The sequence below is a fragment of the Hydra viridissima genome, unplaced genomic scaffold, assembly GCF_058129835.1.
Source record: "Hydra viridissima isolate aposymbiotic clone 2 unplaced genomic scaffold, HvirCarnegie_v1 scaffold_10, whole genome shotgun sequence".
Taxonomy (NCBI): Eukaryota; Metazoa; Cnidaria; class Hydrozoa; order Anthoathecata; family Hydridae; genus Hydra; species Hydra viridissima.
Window position 1 is genome coordinate 8,223,649 of NW_028324309.1, and position 22,141 is coordinate 8,245,789.

A 22,141-nucleotide genomic window follows, 5' to 3' on the forward strand; every position below is an offset into this window, starting at 1 on the left:
AATTGAACATTGTAAATTATGCAACAAGGAGTATATAAGTTGTTCTTAATCAACCGTAGGCTAAACTATTTAGGACATGCTGAGATGGATTTAAGGTTGTATGAACTTCTGCACAGCTTTCTGAATGACGCCGTGGGCATAAAAGGCTCGTGAATAGTTCGCAAAAGCGACTTAGAGAGAGAAACGCGCTGATTTAACTTAGCTGATAAAAAAGTATCATTATTTTAGCACAGTGCAACAAAGCTCAATTCAAAGAAGAGAAAACAAGACCCGTCGTATCTGCTTACCTGGGGATACAATATTTCATTAAAAAAACATCAGGTCGATTGATTTGTTGGACATTATATGATCAACATGAGTGATGCATATGATTACAGAGTATTACGCCCAAACACGCAGACTACTCCATACAACCCTGTTCTATCTGCTGCATATCACAACTCGGCGCTTCATTCAAGTTGTGGAGCAGCAGCAGCGGCTGGAAACTACTTGTCACATTCAGACTATATTCCACCAGCAGCGCATCTATCAGCAAAGCCGGAGTCCCATGTTCACTTACAAGGTGCAGCAAACAATGGAAGCATCTCTTACTATGATTCAATCAATATACCCACGTGTAGTGTTGGATCAAATTCTGCCCGCTATTCTCCTCATTCTTATCGTTACACACATTATTTAGGCCAAGGGTCTCAACTAACCAACCCAGTGCACCATACCTTAGCAAGTAGCGATTTAACTTCTAGTTCTTCACCTCATGCTTATTACCCATCTTTTGTACCACCACCACCATCTGCAAGAGGATATTCAACTTCTAACTTTTTATCAAACCACTCTTCTTACAGTGGGTTAGAATCGGACTTATGCAGTCGAAGTAGGTATGGGGCCATATCGCCAGGACCTTTTCATAGCCCATATATTGATCAATCACTGCTTCACCAGCCCACCCCACCAGGTATGATTTACCAGTATATGCGACATCCTGGGTCTACTTATATTATGTCATGCATGTGGATCGAGCACCACGGTTTTTCAAAAATGAAACCTTGTGGACGTCAATTTTCAAGTATGCACGATATTGTGAATCATTTGAGCGAAGAGCACGTTCAAACTGCAGACACTGGTAATGGACTATATGTTTGTCAATGGCAAAACTGCCCTCGAAACGGGTTACCTTTTAAAGCTAAATACAAACTTGTTAACCATTTACGCGTACATACTGGAGAAAAACCATTTCCATGCCCTTTTCCTGGCTGTGGGAAATTATTTGCACGTTCGGAAAATTTAAAAATACACAAGCGTACCCATACTGGTGAACGACCATTTGTATGCGAATTTTCTGGGTGCGGTCGTCGATTTGCAAACTCTTCAGACCGTAAGAAACATTCTCACGTCCATACTTCTGATAAACCGTACACATGCCGAGTCGGAACTTGCACAAAAAGCTATACACATCCCAGCAGTTTAAGAAAACACGTGAAAGTCCACGGCGATGGCTCACCTTGCGACTTAGACAACGAAAGTCCATCGAACGAAGAGCTTTCTCCCGGAGATACATCTGATGTTATAAACGAACGAATGGACAGTGTACGAATATCAGTATAGTTAAAGCTGTGTCTGAATTTTTTTAATTGAACTTATGTTAATCCATTTTGTTAACATTGGTTTTCCTGCTGCGTTATCTATTTATCTTATTGTACAAAAGTTTTTACGATGCTTTTTTTTTTTTTTTTTTTTTGTTATATTAGGCTTTATTATTAACTATAATGGCTCATTTATAATTATTTATTTTTTTGTAAATAGAAAATGTTAATATTGCGCCATTTTTAATGGGGACTTTGTATTTATTTATTTTACTGTATAAATAAACTTTGTATATAAAAATTATTTATCAAATTAAATTATTTAAAGCAAAAACATTTACGTTATGTTTCCAGTGCAAACTTTAAAAAACATAAATGATACAACAAATATTTATATTTATACAAAAGCAGTACAAACTTTCTTATGAAACTCAACAAAGTTAGATGTTCTACTTAATTATTCTGTAAACTGTACGTGATCACCTAAGCATAAGTAGTGAAATAACGAACTGCACCTAATTCTTTACACTTTAATGAATTATATACATGAATATCAGGCATTACAGTTTTGTAAAATTGCGTAATAATTTAAATTAATATAAAAAATTGAGTTATATAAAAATATAATAAAATAGATTAAATTTTAAAACTTAAATTATCAACAACAACAACAATTGTCCTTTGACTTTGCAGAAATACTGAATAAATTTAAGATAGTTCACTTTTTGGTGCATTTAAACAATAATCATAACAAGAATATAGTTAAGATAAGTTGTTTTTCTTTACCTTAAAATAATCTTAATATGAAACTTGTTAAGATTAGTAGCTTTTCTTTATCTTAAAATCATAAAAACAACTAATCTCAACAATATTGCGTGATAATGTTTAGACTGCGCTTATTTCTATTTGCAAAGCCGAAAGTAGTCTATTTAATCTACAAAAATTTAGACTTGAAATTATCATTCACACTTTTGTGATAAAAAACAATAAAATCAGACGAAGCCGCAGGCTCACATTCCTTGAGTCAAATAACTAGCAAAAACATAATTTACTATGAGAAAAAGAACGCGGTCAAGAAAATTCACTTAAACTTGGTTTTAGTCTTGAAACAGTATTTTTCCTTAATAAACTATGTATCTGGATTTTTAATGACAATCTGTTAATATTATGTAATCATTATTCATGTAATTGCTATCGTGTAATTACTATTCTCGAAACAGTATTTTTTCTTAAAAAACTCTGCGTTTTTGATGACAATCTTTCAATATCAATCCAAGAACATTCGCGTAAACAATGGAAAGTCTAAAAACATTATGCCTTTAAAATAACAATGAAACAAAAAAAAAAATAGAACTTAAAGAATTCCGTAGAAAAATGAAAGCTTTTAACACTAAAAAAAATAACCACTACCACATGTTGTACAAATGAAAGCGCTGAGGTATTTATCAAAGCGCTGAGGTATTTATTAAGGGTCTGCGTATCGCTATCGGTATATCGGTATGAACCGATATTTTGAACCGATAACGATATAAAATGATAACGATATCAAACGATATGAGTTTGTCTATGAAACGATAATATCGGTTTAGTTATCGTTTGAAACGATAACCAAACGATAACTTATCGTTTGAAACGATATTATCGGCTTTTTTTTTATCGGTTTATCGGAATACATAAAAATAACGAGAATACCTATATTTATCGGTATAATAATGATATTTTTTACAATATTCCAATTTTTTTTTTTTAAAATGCCAAATTTTAGTTCAAATATATAATAAATTTTCAAGTCGAGTCAAGATGTCATTTTGCCTATCTTTACCGGTTTTACAAGTTAATCCTTCCCAATCGTATATATTATCTAGATGTCTAACTTCACAAAAATTCTCACCTTTGTAGATTGCAATAATATTAGCTTAGGTAGCAATGAAAAGACTTGGATGAACTATAAAAGAAACATAGGACAAAAAGTTATGGAGAGCTAAAATCTGCTGTGGTAAATTTTAATTTAAACAGGCATTAACTTAAATATCATTTGTGATACAAATGTATTTATATTATGGTTTTTTTGTAAATGAAATAAATAAATATTAATGGGTTATTTTGACTACAATAAATACTGAATTAATTAAAACTTTGGAAGAAAAAAAGCCAAAAATTATGCGTTTTAATTTCGGAAGTATAGATAATTAGCACTTAGTTCAGATTTTTTTGACAACATATATTGTGTTTACTAATGCATATGATTGATTAAATGTAAAAAAATCAGGAGTGGGGAGAGTTTCAACCTGGGGGTCAATTTAGAGAACAGTGTTGCTTCACTTTTTCTTTACAGAACTTTTGTGAAGTTAGACATCTAAATAATATATACGATTGGGAAGGATTAACTTGTAAAACCGGTAAAGATAGGCAAAACGACATCTTGACTCGACTTGAAAATTTATTATATATTTGAACTAAAATTTGGCATTTAAAAAAAAAAAAATTGGAATATTGTAAAAGATATCGTTATTATACCGATAAATATCGGTATTCTCGTTATTTTTATGTATTCCGATAAACCGATAAAAAAAAGCCGATAATATCGTTTCAAACGATAAGTTATCGTTTGGATATCGTTTCAAACGATAACTAAACCGATATTATCGTTTCATAGACAAACTTATATCGTTTGATATCGTTATCATTTTATATCGTTATCGGTTCAAAATAATAACGATACGCAGACCCTTAGTATTTATTAAAGCGCTGAGGTATTTATTAAAATTGATCCAACCAATAGTGTTACACTGTATTATATAAAATAAAATATGGGAAAAATGGTAATTCTTTTCTGGAACCTTTAAACTTCTTATGTCTAAATATAAAAATCATTTTAAAATTCGATTTTTTTCAAATGACTGATATACAGCTGTGTTTACGTCAATTTTCTGCAGTTTTACTCATTTGTTTGGGGTCATTGTTTTGCATATTTATGCAAAACAATGTACGGAGTACCAAATGACTATTCAGTCATTTAGTACTCCGTAGTACGAGTAAAAGGCACTTAGTATTCCTTAGTACAAGAAACAGCCCAAAATATTGATTTTTGCTCCACCGTGCTTCAGAGTCTGAAATGTATATTGCGAGTTGTAAGCTGTTCGCAGCTTTATGATTTATAGGTTTGTAAGTTATTTTGCAGACTTCTGACATATTGATAAGTTAGGACTACCAGCAGAACCAAAGAGGACAATTTTGCTTTCATCAGACCACAAGATATGGCGCCATTTTTTCAAAGGCCAATAGACACGTTCCTTGGCACACCCTTTTCAACACGTTTTATATATTTTTTGATCTTGTCTATCAGTTCTCTTGTTTCGCCTTTAGATTCAAAATTCAATTTATTGATAGCCATAAGAGGTGAAAATTTAACAATATCTTGAATTTCTCTCTACTTCTACATAAGGCCGGATCAAACTTATGAGTTGAAGAATTTCTCTTAAAGTCCGTAAACAGCATCCTCAGTTGAACAAATTTAATTCAAGCTTATTGGGATAACAGACTTAAAAAATCAAAAGAATTTGCGCACAACTTTGTTACCAGTTTGAATTTATTCACTCACAAATCTAATGCCGTTTCTAAACAACTTGTCGGAACTAATTTTTTAACTCGTAGTCAATCTAGCATATAAAAACTAAAACTTCCCTTTAGAAATCTGATCGCATTCACTTTGATGAAAACATTTTTACAAAAATAAGTGGCAGGTAGTGATTTTAAAAAAGTTGGCAGCTTTTTAGTTTTAAAAGAGAAAAACATTTCTAATAGCATCCACATGTTTTACAAAATTTTTGGATTTGCATTAAAATGATTCTTTCCATACAACTAGTGCGAATGTAGCATGCAAAAGTGGAGCAGCTATGCGTCCACAAAAGATGTTTGAAGATCGAGGCGAAAGCAAACCTGTTTATTGATAATATGCACAGCGGAATTTTTCTAAAACACCGATGAAGTTTTGAATTCATTTTACTAAATTATATTGTTTTCATGAGAAAAAAATTCCTAAAATCAAATTTCAAACTTTGAGTACTGAAGTTGCAGATTAATATTTTCACTTTTAACAATTGAAGACCACACTGGAAAAACGATCAAGCTACTTTTTGCTTTTTTTGGGTTTTTGCCCCTGCTATATTTGACTGCAGTTTAACTATATAATAATTGACTATATAACTAGAAAACCGATCAAATTACACAGATATTTAGTTTAACAAAAAAGTGAACTATGGTATGAGCTATGGTGTTTTGAAGTTTAAAATCTAATTTACCCAAAACAATAAAAATGTAGCTTGATCGTTTTTCCAGTGTGATCTTCAATTGTTTTACTATAAATTAGACGTAAAGAATTATATGAACTCTGAAGAAATCCAATATATGCTTGTGTACAGACGTGTTTTTGTAACTAAATGGCGCTATGATGGCATCTGGAAATCTTACTGCCAGAAATTGATTTTCTATCTTTAAATAGGAAAAGTATTAATTATTCAAGTAAATGCATAAACAAAATTTTCTATATTTTTAAAGGTTCTAAGTAAAATTTAGGATATTTGTTTATTTGGTATAACTTCGTTTTTACTTTTTCATTTTGGCATCTACTTTTAACTTCATTCCATGTATTTACTATATCTATTGTGATTTCACTTAAAATATTCTCTGAGAAACATTTACATTACAACAGTTTTTGTGAAGTTAATTTTTTTTGTTGATTAATTGTTACGTTTCCCCCTTTTTTAGAAATATGAAATAACTGAGAAAAGCCGAGCTAATTTTAGGTAATGTGTAACGGCATAGAATCAAAATGACGCAATCATGTTAATCAACATGATGTTGTGTGAGATGTTGATACCATTGCTGTACAATTTTATCTAAATCATGTGAAATTTCAAATCATGAAATTAAAATACTTGCTGATATAACAAATAAAAATTTTTTGTTTTTGTAAATACTACCGAATCTCGATTTAGAAATAATATTTAATTGATATTTAATACCCCCTTTGTAAGAGTTGAATTGATAAACATCGTTTGTGAGATCACTTTTATCTTTTTGGTAGCTGTTTTAATTTTTGATGCTTTTTATGAAGGTAAAAGTGAACAGGGAAATCAATGAATGCGGAACTAGTGACTCCTTCCAATATCAACTCTTTATTAAGAGCGAACTGAAACTCAAGGGTTTCTTCTTCAAGTGTTCTACTTCATATTAAGGTTTGATAATACAAAATGGTTTATTCAGTGACAACAAAGGCAGAATTTGATGAAATAATTCAATCTCATAAACGTGTTGCTGTTGATTTTACTGCAACTTGGTGTGGTCCCTGTCAATTTATAGGTCCAAAGTTTGAGGTAACTTGTATATAAACAACATAAATATGTATATATATATAAAAACACACATGCACACAAACAAAGATGTATATAAATAGAGCTTGTAATATAGATTGGTAGCTTAGATAGTCTTAGAATTAGCTTTTTATTCAAGTTGAAAATATTTTAAAAATTTAATTAAAAAAACAAAACAATAAAATAGCTTTTTAAGTCTATGTTCAAAATTTTCCAAGTATTCTAAGTTGAATTCTTTTTAGATTCAAATATTTGTACACATGTAAAATAGTTTCCTGTAAAAAAAACCCCTCAAAGCATAGGGTATTTTTACTATTTTAAATTTCAAATTACAAAATGTGAGAAAATAAATACAGCAAGTAGTAGCAATAACTCTGTTCTGTTATTTTTGTAAAATATTATTCCAAAGCTAAAAACCACAATCTTAAATCAAAAACCTAAAGTATTTTAGGTAATAAAAAAGTTGACTAAAATATTTTAGGTAATTTAAATGGTAGCAAGCTAGCTGTATTATGCAGAAAAATAAAAGCGATGATGGTAAATTAAACTATCGTGTGTGAACTTTTTATCATGTTATTAAATTCAAAATTTTCATTTATAAAAAATCAAATTTGAAATTTTTATGTATAATTTTTAGGCATTGGCAGCTAATTACACGTCAATAAAATTTATTAAAGTAGATGTAGATCAAAACAGTGAAACAGCAGAAGATCAGAGAATCTCTGCAATGCCAACCTTCAAGTTTTTTAAGGATGGACAAAAATTTGATGAAGATTTAGTAGGAGCTGATGAAAGTAAACTTACTGGTATTATTGAACGTTTATCGAATGACTAAACTAAATTTACTTTAACAACCAAAGAACAATTTTTTCATTTTATTGCAAGTTTTTTTTATATTTGGAATAAACAACTTTTAACAAAGTAAAATTGTTATAAATAAACAATCAGTTGTTTAATGGTTTTGAGTTTTAAAGCTTGTTGCACTTGAAATTGAGAAAATAGAGGATTTATTACTCTCAAATCTTAAATCACATTCTCTTATCCTTTTGATATCCATTCTGTAGAGTGGTTACTTCTGGATTTAAATAACCACCGTCGGTTATTTTTCTTTTCATTTTAATTGGTGCTCAACTACTTTTTTTCCCTTGTGTTTTATATTACTTGGGCTCATCTGTTGAAAAACCCAAAATGCTCTTGACCTACTCTCGATATTGTATCAAGGGTAGGTCAAGAACATTTTGGGTTTTTCTTTTCCTTTGTTTCTTTTTCTTTTTCCAATCAATGACCTATTTGGTTTAAAAGAAAAGTGCATCATGAGAAATAATTCGCATTATAAAATTTATGATACTTAAAGATCAACGTAAAAAAAGTTGCACTAACTGTATTAAGAATAACCCTAAGCAAAAAAGATGTAGTTGAAATAAATGTGAGTCTGTTTTCACATTCTTATGCAAATCATCCATCAACCTGATAGCTAAATCCGCAAAAATCTGTATTTTTGCGGATTTAGCTGTCGGTTTGATAAGAAGAGTTGCGGAATATCGAAAAAGCTGATCATTAAAAATCAGCTAATGTCATATGTTCAACAGTTAACGTCAAATCGTCGTGTTGGCTTGACAAGGTTCTAACTGACATTTTTGCCAAAGTTGACTTAATCATTTTATTAGACTATTTAAATCATGATGAACAAAATAAACTGAAATTTACAGCGATATAGCGCAAAACAAGCAAACTGCTAAAGTGCCAAAGTTCTATCTGCAACTTTATTTAACTAATATTTAGTTTGACAAGGTTCTAACTAACAATAGCTTCATAATCTCTTGCTGGTTTTTATTAACTAATTATAATGATAGAGAATTTTATACCCATCAAAAATCATATAAAAAATAGGTCTGAAAATCAACAAAAAGTGTTATAATTTGACACCGATGTAGGATAAAATACCATTAAAGCTATTATTTGAAAATTTAAAAAAAATATTTTTTATAACGTTACTCAAATTCACACCCGTCACATTGCGAAGCAAAATACTGGTTTCGATCAGCATAGAAATAATATTATAATTCAAAATAAAAGGAGATTTATGAGCTAAAATTATCTTTTTATTTTAAAGTAATGATGTTTTTGCATTAATAAATTTACAAACTTATCGCAATATAAGCACAATTCGCCACGCCATTCCCTTACGGTAAGTTGATCTAACTATATTTTGCAGTGCCACCTCAAAAAGCAAGTCAATACTTCTTCATTTTTCTTTACTTATTACAACGATTAGTTGATATATGTGCACTTTGGAACGCTGATCTTACTAAGTAACTTATTTTAACTTGTTAAATCAAAATTATCAGTAATATTAAAATTAAAACAACTTTTAATAAAAGGTTTTTGTAGCAATAATAAAAACCAGGCTGCGTAGTTAAAAGAGAAACCGCGAAGAATAAAATTGTAGTGAAATGCAAATAAAAACTGATGACCACGCTGAAAAACAAATTTTTTCAAAAAGGAATTACGCCTCTAGTTATTTTTTTCATGTAAAAGAGAAAAAGTCCGTGTTTGCAAAACATTTTACCTAACTACACTGTCATTTTCCCAAAAGCTACACAGCTCACAACACCAAAAGTTTACACAGCTCACAACACCAAAGATGTTAAAACAAATACTCCTGCACAAGATCTAAGAGGTGAAATATTGAAAGGCAAACGTATACCGCACAGTGCACCAAAACGTACACCAACTCAGCTTTTCAACTTTTCCAACAGTTGAGTCACATTGTCGAGTAAGTACCAATAGAGAATACCTCGAGTCACACCTTGATATTTCAAAAATGTATAATCTTTACAAAGAGAAATGTATAAACGAAAATGTTGAGCCAGTAAAAAAAATCTAATTATATAATTAAATGTATAAACGAAAATGTTGAGCCAGTAAAAAAAATATTTTCTCCGAATTCAATCTTGGTTTTTACATTCTTAAAAAGGATAGATGCGATCTTTGTGAGAAGTTTAAAGTTGCTTAAAAACACTGATCCTACGTCTGAAAAATTAAGAGAAGGCTTTGAAAGACATCAAGTTTTTTTAAAAAAAGAGAGAGAGAGAGTAAAAGCGGGTCAAACCGATCACCGATCAATAAAAATCAAGTAACTTTATTATTTTTTAAAAATTTTAAACTATTTTTTTTAAATAAGAAAAAAAAAAAACCAACAAGCACATTTATTAATTTTTTTTTTTTTAATTGTATTTGAAAATATGAAAACAAGAAGAAAAAAAAAGATCGCTTTTGGCAGAAAGTCTGTTAAAACCGATCAATATAAAATACGTTTAATAAATTCACCTAAGTACCTAATTTAAAAAATTCACATTCTACTTAAAAAAGGAATTTAAAGTAAATATGTGAATGATCGGTTTTACCAGAAAAAATTGAATATTAATTTTTCTTACTTTTTTGTCTAATTTTTAATTATAAAACGAAAAAAAATTATGTAATCGGTATTAAAATTAAATTTTCTACAAGATTGAGGTAAAATTATTTTTAAACGAATTATGGTTCCCGAATTATAAGGGTAGCAAATAAAAGAAAAAAGCAAATTTTTACGACTCTATTTTAAATTTTTATAAAAATAAAATGACTGAAAATAGACTTGGATTTTATTTTGATACATTTGAATAGAGGAGATGATTCTCTTTCTTCTGGTGTTTTTATTTTTTAAATATTCCTATCAGTTCCGGTTTTATTTAAATTTTTCGATCAGTGATCGAAAAAATAGTATGATCGGTTTGACCCGATTTTACTCTATACGTGCTAAAGAAAAAAAAGATAAAAATGTTCCGGTTTTACTTTTTGACCTTCAAAATGTTATATTGACTCCGCATGCAAAACTTAGTTTCCTTTTTTATCTGAGAAAGCTAAGTGTGTATAATTTGACAGCTTATTTTTTAACAACCAAAAAGTATACTGTGCGTTATGGACTGAATCAATGGTGGGAAGAAGCGGTAATGATCTTGCCAGTGCCTTTTGCAAAATTTTGAGTAATGTGGCAGAGGATAACGACGTAAGTGACTTAATTGCTTGGTCTAACTCCTGCGTTCCTCAAAATCGGAATAGTATATTATAAAATGCTGTATTACATTTTTTAAGAGACAATCCTAACATTAACTCAATCACTATGAAATATTCCCTTCAGGTCATTCATGCGTCCAAGAGGTGGATCATGCCCATTGCGAAATTAAAAAGCTCATGAGGAAAACTGATTTTTATAGTCCAATTGGATTGATAAGGATGTTGAAACAAGTTAACAGAAAAAAAATCCTTGTCGTATCATTCAAATGAAACCACATGACTTTAAGGATTTGAGTTAACAGACAAAGTCCTTGTCGTATCATTCAAATAAAGCCACATGACTTCAAGGATTGTTCAGAAACAGCAGAGCTGTTTAATTACAAGTCAGTTTCTTTTTCTAACGTTGCTGTTCTGATATTTACTTAAACATCTCACATTATACATTTTAAATCTAGCCATGATCGCAATGGACCTATGAACTGTGCGAATGTCAAGTTCAATGAAAAACCTAACATAAACAATGCAGCAACAAGTCCATCAACTTTTTGAATGTAAAACCAAAGATTCAAAGTTGTACAAAGGAACTTGCAGACTTAAAAAAAAAAGATATTAAAGCAGTATTTTCGTTTATGCATCTCGAGGAGATTACTAACGAGTTGTTCTTCACCTATATAATAAATATGTACAACTTTTTAGGGTTGTACTTAATGTAATGGTTTTAAAATGTACCAAAAAATGTAGTACAAAAAAAAAAAAAAAAAAAAATGTTGTAACCTTGTTTTGTGACTGAAACAATAATCTAATTCATAAAAATTAGCTTTTTATCATATTATTGTTTCAGTTACAAAATTTAAAGTAACTAACTGCTTCAGTCACAAAATTTCAAAGTAACTAACATGTTTCTAACTACCGTTAAACAGCAGTTGGAACCTTGTCATAGTGAGAATATAATTATTTCACTATGACAAAGTTCTAACTTCATTTTGGGGGCATTAGTTTTTCTATGAAGAGTGAAACATTTTTAAATAAAAAAAAGTAATACTTATAGCAAATGCTTATGTTATCATGAGTAAAAAATATTATCGATGGATTTTAATAATTTTTGATGGTATGAACATGACAATTTTTAACATTGATTTACTCAAAACCTCTTGCGGAACATTTGGAACCTTGTCAAACCAACGCGACGAAATGACTAGTTGTCACACTCACAATCTGAAGAATTGGATCCTAAGTAGTCTTCACTGTCGCAAAGAATTTTACTTGCAACCTGATTTGGAGGTTTTATACGCGTGACAATTAAATTGAGAACATATAACGGTAATATCCAATTTCTCTTATTTGGTACTTTTTGTACGAGTTGATGACGGGATCGGATATTGCCAAAAGTAAGCAAGCCTTCATTTTTAGAACTACTTGATTTTTTTCTGGTACGGTGCTCGTAGAATCGACGAAAACCTATTATGCGGGCCTGTTAAGAATCAACCTAAGTTTTCTATTTAGAAAAATGCATGTTTTGATGATTTCCCAAGGACATAGAAGAATTTCGTGCGCAGTAACAAACATATAATATCACAAATATATACTTAGATAAAGAGTTTAGGTTTCAGAATAAAGTTTTTCAAACTCAATTAAGTTAATATCATAAACGAAGAAGGGCAGCGTTCTTAACAAAATTCTAAAATTTTTATTGAAATTAATGCCCAATCCTGTAATCTCACCACTTGGGCTTCACCTGCGAGCTTCCCACATTCGAATTTTCATAACCAGTCTTTATAATTTATATTTCATAATAACCTGCGAGCTGTGTTCCCACATTCGTAATCTCATCACTTGGGCTTCATAATAACCTGCAAGCTGTAATCTCACCACTTAACTTGGGCTTCATAATAACCTGCGAGCTGTATTCCCACATTCGTATTCTCAAAACCAGGTTTTTAATTTATTTACAATATTTCTCATATGGTTTTTAAATTTTTGCTAGATTTCTTCTGAAAGTTGTTGCATACTAGATTTCTTCTTCTTTACCAACTAGGTCCATTTAATCACTTTTTATTATTTTTGGAGTAAGAATAATTGAAAATACAAATAGAAACTCATAACTAGCATTAGAGTTTGTAAATATTTGTTTTTAAGTGTTTTGATCAGAGTTTCCATCACATTCCCATCTTATCCTCTGTTAATTATATGACGTGAGAAAAGTGACATTGTTCAGAGTGTTTGTGACGTTTTAGTTTAATAAACTTTATGTTCACAAAAAGATAACTTTCCCAGATTTTTATGAAAAATGTATAGCCTTCCAGGTTTTCCATACATTTTGGAAACCCTGTTTCAAGACACTTACTTTTATCATAGCGCATATAACTTAAAATGTTTTCTGAAACCTCAAAAAATGTTCACATAAACAAAGCAAGTAATTAAAATAACATTTTTACTGCAGTTCTGATTAGCATTAAATCCTGCGCAATATCTGGTTATGTAAATCTAGCCAACTTTTACTGTTTTATTTTAAACATTTGCAGAAGCAGAACTAAAAACTTACTGCATATTTTGATTCTATTTGGCTCCTGTTTTTACTTGTATTATCAAGAATATTTCTTTGGTTTTTCATTTTCTTTTTCAGCTTTTTATTTTCATCAATTTTATTTTGTTTATAAATATTATTTACACTTATTTTTGTTTACATTTAAAATTAATGCTGCACATTTGGCTGTTGAATATTTAACAGAATGAGAGCAAACATCTTGAGCATCTTCATTTAATAATGGTGTGATGAGTCTTTTTACATTTCTGAGTAAAATATTTACTATTTTTATATACAACAAAGTTTAAATAATAATTTTATAAAAAATTAACAAGAAATTTTTTAATAATAAATTCCTTAAGATTGTTAAAACTTGATTGATGTTGGTTATTATTTTTTTGTAAAAAACAAAACAAAAAATAAAAATAGTTATTTTTTTAAAATTTTAAAATTAGATAATCTATATTCTTTTATGATTACCCGAAGTTTCATCAAGAAAAGCAATATATCTGCATTTTGAAAGCAGTTTCTAGTGGACTGCTGAAGTTTTGTAGATACTTTTGTTGATTATTTCACTATACCCAAAATGATATACCAAGTTCAAAGCTATCTGCAAAACTATTTAAACATACTTTTAGAAAAAAAACTTTTTTCTTTGATATGATTGCAAGTATTAATGAATATATAAATTTTAACTGACGATTCAAAATTAAATAGCTTTTTCCATTTGCACCAGAAATAATATGATACATCATGAACTGGTGAGAATGACATTCTTTGCATATTTTTTCCAATGAAACATGTTGTTTTTTTACATAAGGTGCAAAAAATTAACTGTGTAAATACCAGTGCTGGGCAACCGCTACTTTTTTTGAATCCGATATCTGATAGTCCGATAGTTTGAGTTCCTAATCCGCTATCGATAGTCCGGTAGTTTTCCTATATAGCCCGTCCGATAATCGATATTCTGATACTCCGATATCTTAAAAAAATTTTAAATGCTTTTTTTGATTTTCTTTACCAGCTTGCCACAGGCAACTTGCACAGGTTGACTATGTTGCCTGTGGCAAGCTGGCTGTCTCTCTGGCTCGGAGTTCGAGGCTTTTTAGTGCTATCATAGGAAGACTGGCCATCTCCCTGGCTGGAGGTATCCAGCATAATTATCTCTCTTTATCACTCTTCTGGCTCATTTCACTATTAGGCCGGCTTGACATATCACTGTGGCTTATAGCGCTAGATGTCCGACTTGACGTAAATGTTAAATACTTGTCCATTTTAACTTGGCATGATATTTAGCTGTAATTGTTTACAGAAATTTTTTTAAAAGGTATAAAACCCATCAATGATTGTTTTTTAAGTAATTAATGATTTATTAATACTTAAATATTGCTTAGTCGCAAAACTGGAACTGGGGGTAAATAACAAGTTGCGGTTGCTACAGTTTTTTGAGAGGAAGTATTTTGTTTTTCGAATTTACTGTAGTAGATTTTACAGCTATCATAGAGCTTCATTGTAGCGCAACTTGTAACTTAGGCAACTGAGCTCAATGTGTTTTGGGACTCTAAGGATAAAGAGGATAACGATCTTATCCGAAATCTTACAGAGCTGTTGAGATAAGAATCTAACAGAGCTGACGGACACTTTGACTTAATGCAGCAGTTAAAGTAGAGAATGACGTGTCCCCGGTCGGGTAGGCGAAGAGCAACACTTAAAAAAAAAATATGGAGATATGCGCGATCATGAATTTGAATCTGCACTTGTTCAAAAAAAAAATTATTTATTTCATATATAAAAAACCAAGAAGACGGAAATACAAAATTCGGACGGTCCGATAGTCCACTACTGCTTAGTCCGTTAGTTATTGGAATATCAGATATCTAATATGGCCGATCCGATAGTCTAAGTCCGTTACATATATTAGTCCGATAATCCGAAATTTTTTTCTGAGTCAGATACTAGCGGAATTTTTATCGAAGTATCGGAACTTTTATCGGAAGTGTCCACCTCTGATATATACTGTGAGGTAGAAAAATTTAGAAACAAACCCAGACGCATTCATACCGTCAAGTAAATAAAAGAAATGTTGATATAAAAATAAGTAACAAACAATTAGTAAGAAAGTTATAGAAAACTATAAAAGCTCAAAAAAGTACTTAAGAGAGAGAGAAGAAAATTGGTTACAGAAAAAGCCAGCGGAAACGGAAGCGCCAATGGAAGTGATCCCGTTTTTGATAAAAAAGAAGAAAGAGAACTTCGCTTCAGAAAAGCAGAAGAGGAGTTAATAATTACCTTAATTAAGACAATTACAAATGATATGGATTTCCTTACGCCTTGGTTCTGGAAATGTGTAATTTATCATATTGAGAAACGTTACAGTTAGAATCGAGGAACAGAAACTCTTACCGTTAACCCCTGCCCTTCTCTAACCAAACAATTAGCAAAATCTTTAACCTAAACTCCAACCTCCGTTTTCCTTCCGCTAACCCTCCTACCTTGAGCCTCTCATTCCTTAACTAAAATTGATACGACTACGTCATTAGGAACCATGCAGAAAACAACAAAAAGCTTCCTCACCATTGGATCCACAATTTCTTAAAAAAAATCTGGAAGTGTAACAACTGCACATGGCGATTGCATTGCTTTTTTGATTTTATTGAAGCTGCTTGCATATTGGAGCTGTACTTTTTTATATTAAATGTACAACTAGAGATCAAAAATAGAGGAGAAAGAACATTGATTATTACCAATCTGTAAAGATGAATGGTATGATCATGTGATAAAGATCAATTTTACTTTAGTCGACTCCTTACAATATAAATTGAATAGTCCAGCGCATGAAAGAAAAAAAAACAAGCGCGTAAAAAATTTGTAATCAAATTTGAGTATTGGATTCTTTTAAAATTTGAGTATTGGATTCTTTTTCCTCAATGTTGTCAACTTAATCCTTGTTTATTCGTTTGAAACGTTTTTTTATATTTACTTTTTTTTCCCGTTTATTTTGACTGAAATATAACGGTCAATTAAAACACAATTTTTTTTTACAGAACTAATCAGTGTTCTGCTATAGAGCCGTTGTAGTATGAGATTTTTACTCCCACTTTTTTTTTACTCCCCAGTAAAAATCTGATATGAAATTTTTACCGCGGAGTAAAAAACGTGTATGAGATTTTTACTCTCTTTAAGAGATTTTTACTCCCTTTAGATGTTTTTACCGTTATGTTTATATAGCGCTATTAAAAGTTAAACTTTTAATAATAATTTTATTGTTAACTAAAATTTTAAGTTACATATAGTAGCAAACAACTTTTTAAAAATAATTTATTTCCTACATTTCAATATAAGGAATTAAAATCATAATGGAAGTAAAAATTGTTTTACTATTTTAATTAAAACGGATTAAGTATCTATATATATCTATATATATATCTATATATATATCTATATATATATATATATATATATATATATATATATATATATATATATATATATATATATATATATATATATATATATATATATGTATTTTGCAGTCAGCAAACCTTTAATAGTAAATAACAGTTATATAGAAATAAGTAAATCAAAAATATTTATACAAATCATATATCTTAAAGTTATGAAGAAGATGATTTACAACTATTTTTCTGCAAAAAAATTTTTTTTAAAACAGTACAACATTAAAGTGATTTGCAGTTGAATTGTCAAGGAATATAGCATGTTCACTAAGCTGAGTAAGTGTTAAACTACATGAGTAAGTCAGCCATTTTAATTCCTCACCATATTTGCCATATACTTTTATATCAATACCCATGAATGAGGCACACCCAATTATTTCTGCATCAGTTGCCCATGTTGCATTATCACTCATACCACTTTCATTTAGATATTTTATGACCGATTGATTCATATATGAAGCCATTTTATCATTAATATGGGTACACATATGTCTTACAACTTTTTCTCTTATAATTTCATAACTGCTTTCACTGCCTGTAATGATATAAGATATTGCCCTAAAAAAGCAATGACCATCGCCTCTGGTACTGTGTAGTTGTTTTGGACATGAAAGTAGATTAATATCTGCAGTAAATATATTTTTGGTAATACCAATTTTGGATACGTTTGATATTTTAAATAACTAAATATATCAGCAAATCTGGCGTGCATGTCTTGTTTATTTGTAATTTCGCTAAAATTAAATTTGAGAGTAAAAATCTCATAAAGAGAGTAAAAATCTCATACACGTTTTTTACTCCGCGGTAAAAATTTCATATCAGATTTTTACTGGGGAGTAAAAAAAAAGTGGGAGTAAAAATCTCATACTACACGGTAACTAGGTATTTGAAGCCGTTGACAAAAACGAAAAAGCGCCCTAGGCAAAATCTTCCGAAAAAACTTATATATAAATCTAAATTATCAATAACTTTTTTATAAATATCAACTGCTAAACTTTTACAACGTCAGGGTTAGAAATTTAAAATTTTATTTTGAAATTATTTACCGCTTTAACCTTTTTGCATTTTCATAAGGATTCTCCTCTGATAACTTTGAGTTCAGTTTTTATGTCTGTAAGTAAACTGGACCAAGTGATTGAAAAGAAATACCTGCTATTTTTTATACTATAGAAATTGTATAAGTTTATTATAAATTGTATAAGTTTATTATAAGTTGTTATAAGTTATTACAAATTACAGTAATTTATAATAAACTATTTTATATTATTACGTATTATTATATATTGTTACATATCATATACATATATTACTATAAACTTTTATATTTTTTGTTAACAATATAAATGTGTTTGTTAAAACAAGCCTGATAATAGAAAATATATGTGGTTCCTTCTTAAAATGAAATTTTTTAAAAAGATTTTACATATTTTATTTCATGATAGACTTTCATTATTTTCAATAAAAAGGTCCTCTTTTAAATATTCTTTGACGACGATGAGTTTTTCTTTAACTTCGTTATATAAATCAACAAACTCATCTAAATAATCTTTACAAAAATTTTTCTTTAAATATTCATTTTCGTATCGCAGTATCTGTAACTCTTTATCTAAGGTCTGCAATTGTGATTTAAATTTGTTTTTTTTATGATCTATTTTTACTTGATAAGTTTGAGTGAGCAAGTCTTTATGTCTCTTTAACAGTTTACATATTAGTTTACAAGAAGTAACGCAGAACTCGTGTTTAATACAAAAATGCTCAGGATTTTTTTTTGAGGTTTCCGAGCAGTGATTAACGTTACAATCACAGGTTTCATTTTCGAAGCATGACATTGCTGAGTTTATCATAATTTCGGATATGGTATTTTGAAGATGCTTTTTTTCTGTACACAACATCTCTGTTCTTTTCAGTTCTTTTTCTATTTTTTTATTAAGTTGTTTAAATGCAACTTTTTCAAACTGCATTTTCTCGTTTTCTAACATACTTTGCATAAATTCCCTCTCGTTTAAAATTTGCATATCAAATTTTTTTTTCTGACGCCGAAGTTGGGTCGAAAGTTTAAAAAATTCTTTTCTGCAGTTTTTATGCAAATCTGTATCTAACACTCCATTTACAGTTAAAATAATTTTATCATCCGTAGAAAAGTTTTTTTCAATATCAATTGAATCACATTCCTCTATACCTTCATCATATTTGACTTTAAAATACTTTTTTGGCAGTTCCTCGTCAGCTCCATATTTGCTCCAAGACTTTTTTATATTACTTTGAATTGAGAGTGATTTCTGTAAGTCTGAAACTTGGCTTCTTAAAGTTAGGTTTTCTTCAATTCTAAATTTTAAGGAGTTTTTCAATTCGGTTGAATTAATTTCGTATTCTTCTATTAATTTTTTGAGATATTTTATCCGCCTTTCATAGTTATTAACAACTTCTGCTACATCTTTATCAAATTTTTCAATCATCTCTTTGCGTTGCTTTTCAAAATCTTTCAATAATTTTTCTCTTTCAGTAATGAGTTTCGTCTGAGGAAAAGCCTCCTTTCCAAGTCTCTTAAAACATATTTCACTACTTAAAGTCATCTTTCCGGTCTTTACCCTAAAATAAATTTAAGAAAAAAGTTTTTTCATTGTTCTGGTTATTGGAGTCCACAAACTTTTTTCCGAAAGTCTTCACATTTATTGTACACCTTGTACGCTCTCTCGCAAACAAGTCCTTGTGCTTTGGAACTAACGCTTAAGTTTAAAGGTTGATTTGAGTTGCAAAAGTAAGAAAGCTCTTTAAATAAACTCGTTTGTCGGAAAACACCGTTCAAAGATGAAAATTCCTCTGTTTTTAGGAAGCTGGTGCATATATTAAGAAATAATAAGGCGTTTTTTATACAAACGCGCGCATACGCAAAAATATATTTACGCAATTGAAACTTAATCTAAAACATAAATTATGCCATTTAAATGGCATCCGGTCCGCTATCGAAGCAACGTTTAAGAACGCTTGAAGTTCTCTTGAAGGCATGCAAATATGATAGACACAAATATGTACTTTAATATTGGCATATTAAAACATGCCAACAGTAAAGTACAATCAAGGAATACCAACAAGTGATGCGCGCACCCGCAAAGTTTAGCAAGCCCTTTTGCTATTAAAGTACTCTTAATAGGATTTCAAAAAGATTTTATGAAAAAAGAACTAGAACTACCTTGCTAATTTTTTAAAAGACATTTCATACTTTCTTCTCACCAAATAATTTCTTCTCACCAAATACTTTCTTCATTGACGTCTGCTTTAACGAAGCAATAACTTTTGTTTGAGCAAATTTCAACGTAAAGATAAATACTTAAAGAATTTAAATCAAGAAAATTTTTTAGCCATCACTTTTTAAAACTGAAAATTTAAAATCTTACAAGAACAAAACTTTTCAAATCACACTATTTAAAAATCTTTTCGCTGAAAAACTTTATTTAAAAGAACGCAACAACAGCAATGAAAGTGTTGGAAAATGCTTCAAAGAAAATTCAGGTATTAGATGCATTTAACTTATTATTTATTTACAAATGTTGAAATCACCCAATGTTTTTTTTGATTCAAAAATAAACTACGTTTTTTAATAAACAATATCGAATTTATGCAGCAATCAATTCATAACAAACTCTTCAACGCTAATAACCTTTCGTGAACTTTTAGAAGAATTGGCATGTTTCTATATCTGGGAATTTTAAAGGAAATTACTGATTGAAAAAAAAAATCAGATTTATTAATTAAATGGAAATTTTCTGCTTTTCTTAACAGTTTTTGTGCTGTTTATTCTCTAATAATGCAATAACACAACAGCACTAGAGCTAATGATTCCAGAGAAAAAGCTTAAAGAAATTAAACACCTTAATAAAATTTTAATGCTTCGATTTTTTATAACTTTTTTTTTTTGTGAATTCACAGCGCTGAAATGCAGAGGTTCGCACTGTTGAATTTTTTGCGTTGATTGCATTGGGTGCAAACATGCAACATATATTGTGAGAACATGTTTAATCAATATGCTGGTATATTTACCTCAGAAATTCTTGTCCTGTGGTTTCTTGTTGAAAAAACTTGTTACAAAAATAAAATGCGAAGAACTAAAGGATATTTTAATCTGTTTATTTCAATAAAGTTACATGCCTGCCAACGAAACAGGCATAAAAGAATAGGTAATATAGATTAGGGAAGAGTGAAAATAACTTTTTTCGAAATTCAATTACTCTCTCTGGTTTCTATATTAATTATAGGAAAACTAAAAAAAATGAGACCAAGATGAGCGAATTTAAGCAAGAATTACCACTGCAGCGATTTTTGTCCAGATTAGACATAAATTTTCAGAACTTTCAATATTTGAGATTTTTTATTCCGAATAATGATTTGTAGCATCCTTTCTTTTGGATGTATTATTATCAATCTATTAACAGGTTACCTTAAAAGAGCTTTAGAACTGAACAGGTGCATTTACTATATGATATTTACGTAGATTGAGCACAAATTCTTCTAATTTGTGTTATAATGTGCTTTGGTGTTAAATATTGGCATATTACTCCAATCTATCAACTCCCACGTTTTTTCTTTGCCATAAAATTAAGAGTAGAAACTTTGAACAGCCACTCAACAGCCATTGAACTTGTTCACTTAGCTTTCATACTTCTTTTTTCTCTCTGTATACGCCAAACACCTAATTCTCGGATATTCTGCAGTTTTACTATAGGTTCTTTTTTTATTAATCCAATAGCCATTTTACGTTCTCTCCTTTGAGCTTCCTGGAAAGTGTGCTCCATAGCTGGTACCATATTTACTTTGGCATCGCAGCATTTCTTTAGATCTTTGCATTGGCAAGCAGATACATCAAACAGTTTGGCCTGTTTGTCCTTATAGGCTGAAAGTTGTTTTTTTTTTATTTTGCCTGTCAGAAGTTGGAGTTTTTTGAAGCATAAAAGAATGGATATTCTGTTTTAGATCTAAACATTCTATTTACTAAAACATAATTAGCAAAATATTAGTATAGAATTATCATAATATTAGCAAAGTATTAAGCTGTACATAATTCTCGTCCAATTTTGTTTATCTTGGTATCATTTTTTATTTTTCGTATAACTGATATAGAAATCAGTGAGAATAATCGAATTTCTAAAAAAAAATTTT

At 29.8% G+C, this 22,141-nt stretch overlaps 4 protein-coding genes across 5 annotated transcripts; 2 read left to right on the forward strand and 2 right to left on the reverse strand.

Moving 5' to 3' along the window:
• Positions 1 to 120: 120 nt before the first annotated feature.
• Positions 121 to 1,881, forward strand: LOC149882981 (uncharacterized). Its single transcript, XM_090065470.1, has one exon. The coding sequence runs from the start codon at positions 346 to 348 to the stop codon at positions 1,600 to 1,602; it is 1,257 nt and encodes a 418-aa protein (XP_089921596.1). The 5' UTR covers positions 121 to 345; the 3' UTR covers positions 1,603 to 1,881.
• A 4,809-nt stretch (positions 1,882 to 6,690) lies between these two features.
• On the forward strand, positions 6,691 to 7,908 carry LOC145181936 (thioredoxin 1-like). Its single transcript, XM_090065364.1, has 2 exons — positions 6,691 to 6,955; positions 7,590 to 7,908. Exons 1-2 carry the CDS (start codon positions 6,833 to 6,835, stop codon positions 7,785 to 7,787), a joined length of 321 nt encoding a protein of 106 aa, XP_089921490.1. The 5' UTR covers positions 6,691 to 6,832; the 3' UTR covers positions 7,788 to 7,908.
• A 9,285-nt stretch (positions 7,909 to 17,193) lies between these two features.
• LOC149882982 (uncharacterized) lies at positions 17,194 to 17,804 on the reverse strand. The gene is made up of 2 exons (XM_090100986.1): positions 17,775 to 17,804; positions 17,194 to 17,670 (listed from the first exon to the last, which is right to left on the reverse strand). Exons 1-2 carry the CDS (start codon positions 17,802 to 17,804, stop codon positions 17,194 to 17,196), a joined length of 507 nt encoding a protein of 168 aa, XP_089957112.1.
• A 511-nt stretch (positions 17,805 to 18,315) lies between these two features.
• Positions 18,316 to 20,491, reverse strand: LOC149882983 (uncharacterized). 2 transcript variants are annotated; one of them, XM_090065694.1, is made up of 3 exons: positions 20,383 to 20,491; positions 20,178 to 20,258; positions 18,316 to 19,576 (listed from the first exon to the last, which is right to left on the reverse strand). In XM_090065694.1, exons 2-3 carry the CDS (start codon positions 20,198 to 20,200, stop codon positions 18,421 to 18,423), a joined length of 1,179 nt encoding a protein of 392 aa, XP_089921820.1. In that variant the 5' UTR covers positions 20,201 to 20,258; positions 20,383 to 20,491; the 3' UTR covers positions 18,316 to 18,420. The 2 variants fall into 2 exon arrangements, with proteins under 2 accessions (XP_089921820.1, XP_089921819.1); XM_090065693.1 differs by having other exon boundaries at positions 18,317 to 19,576; positions 20,178 to 20,478.
• Between the last annotated feature and the right edge of the window lie 1,650 nt (positions 20,492 to 22,141).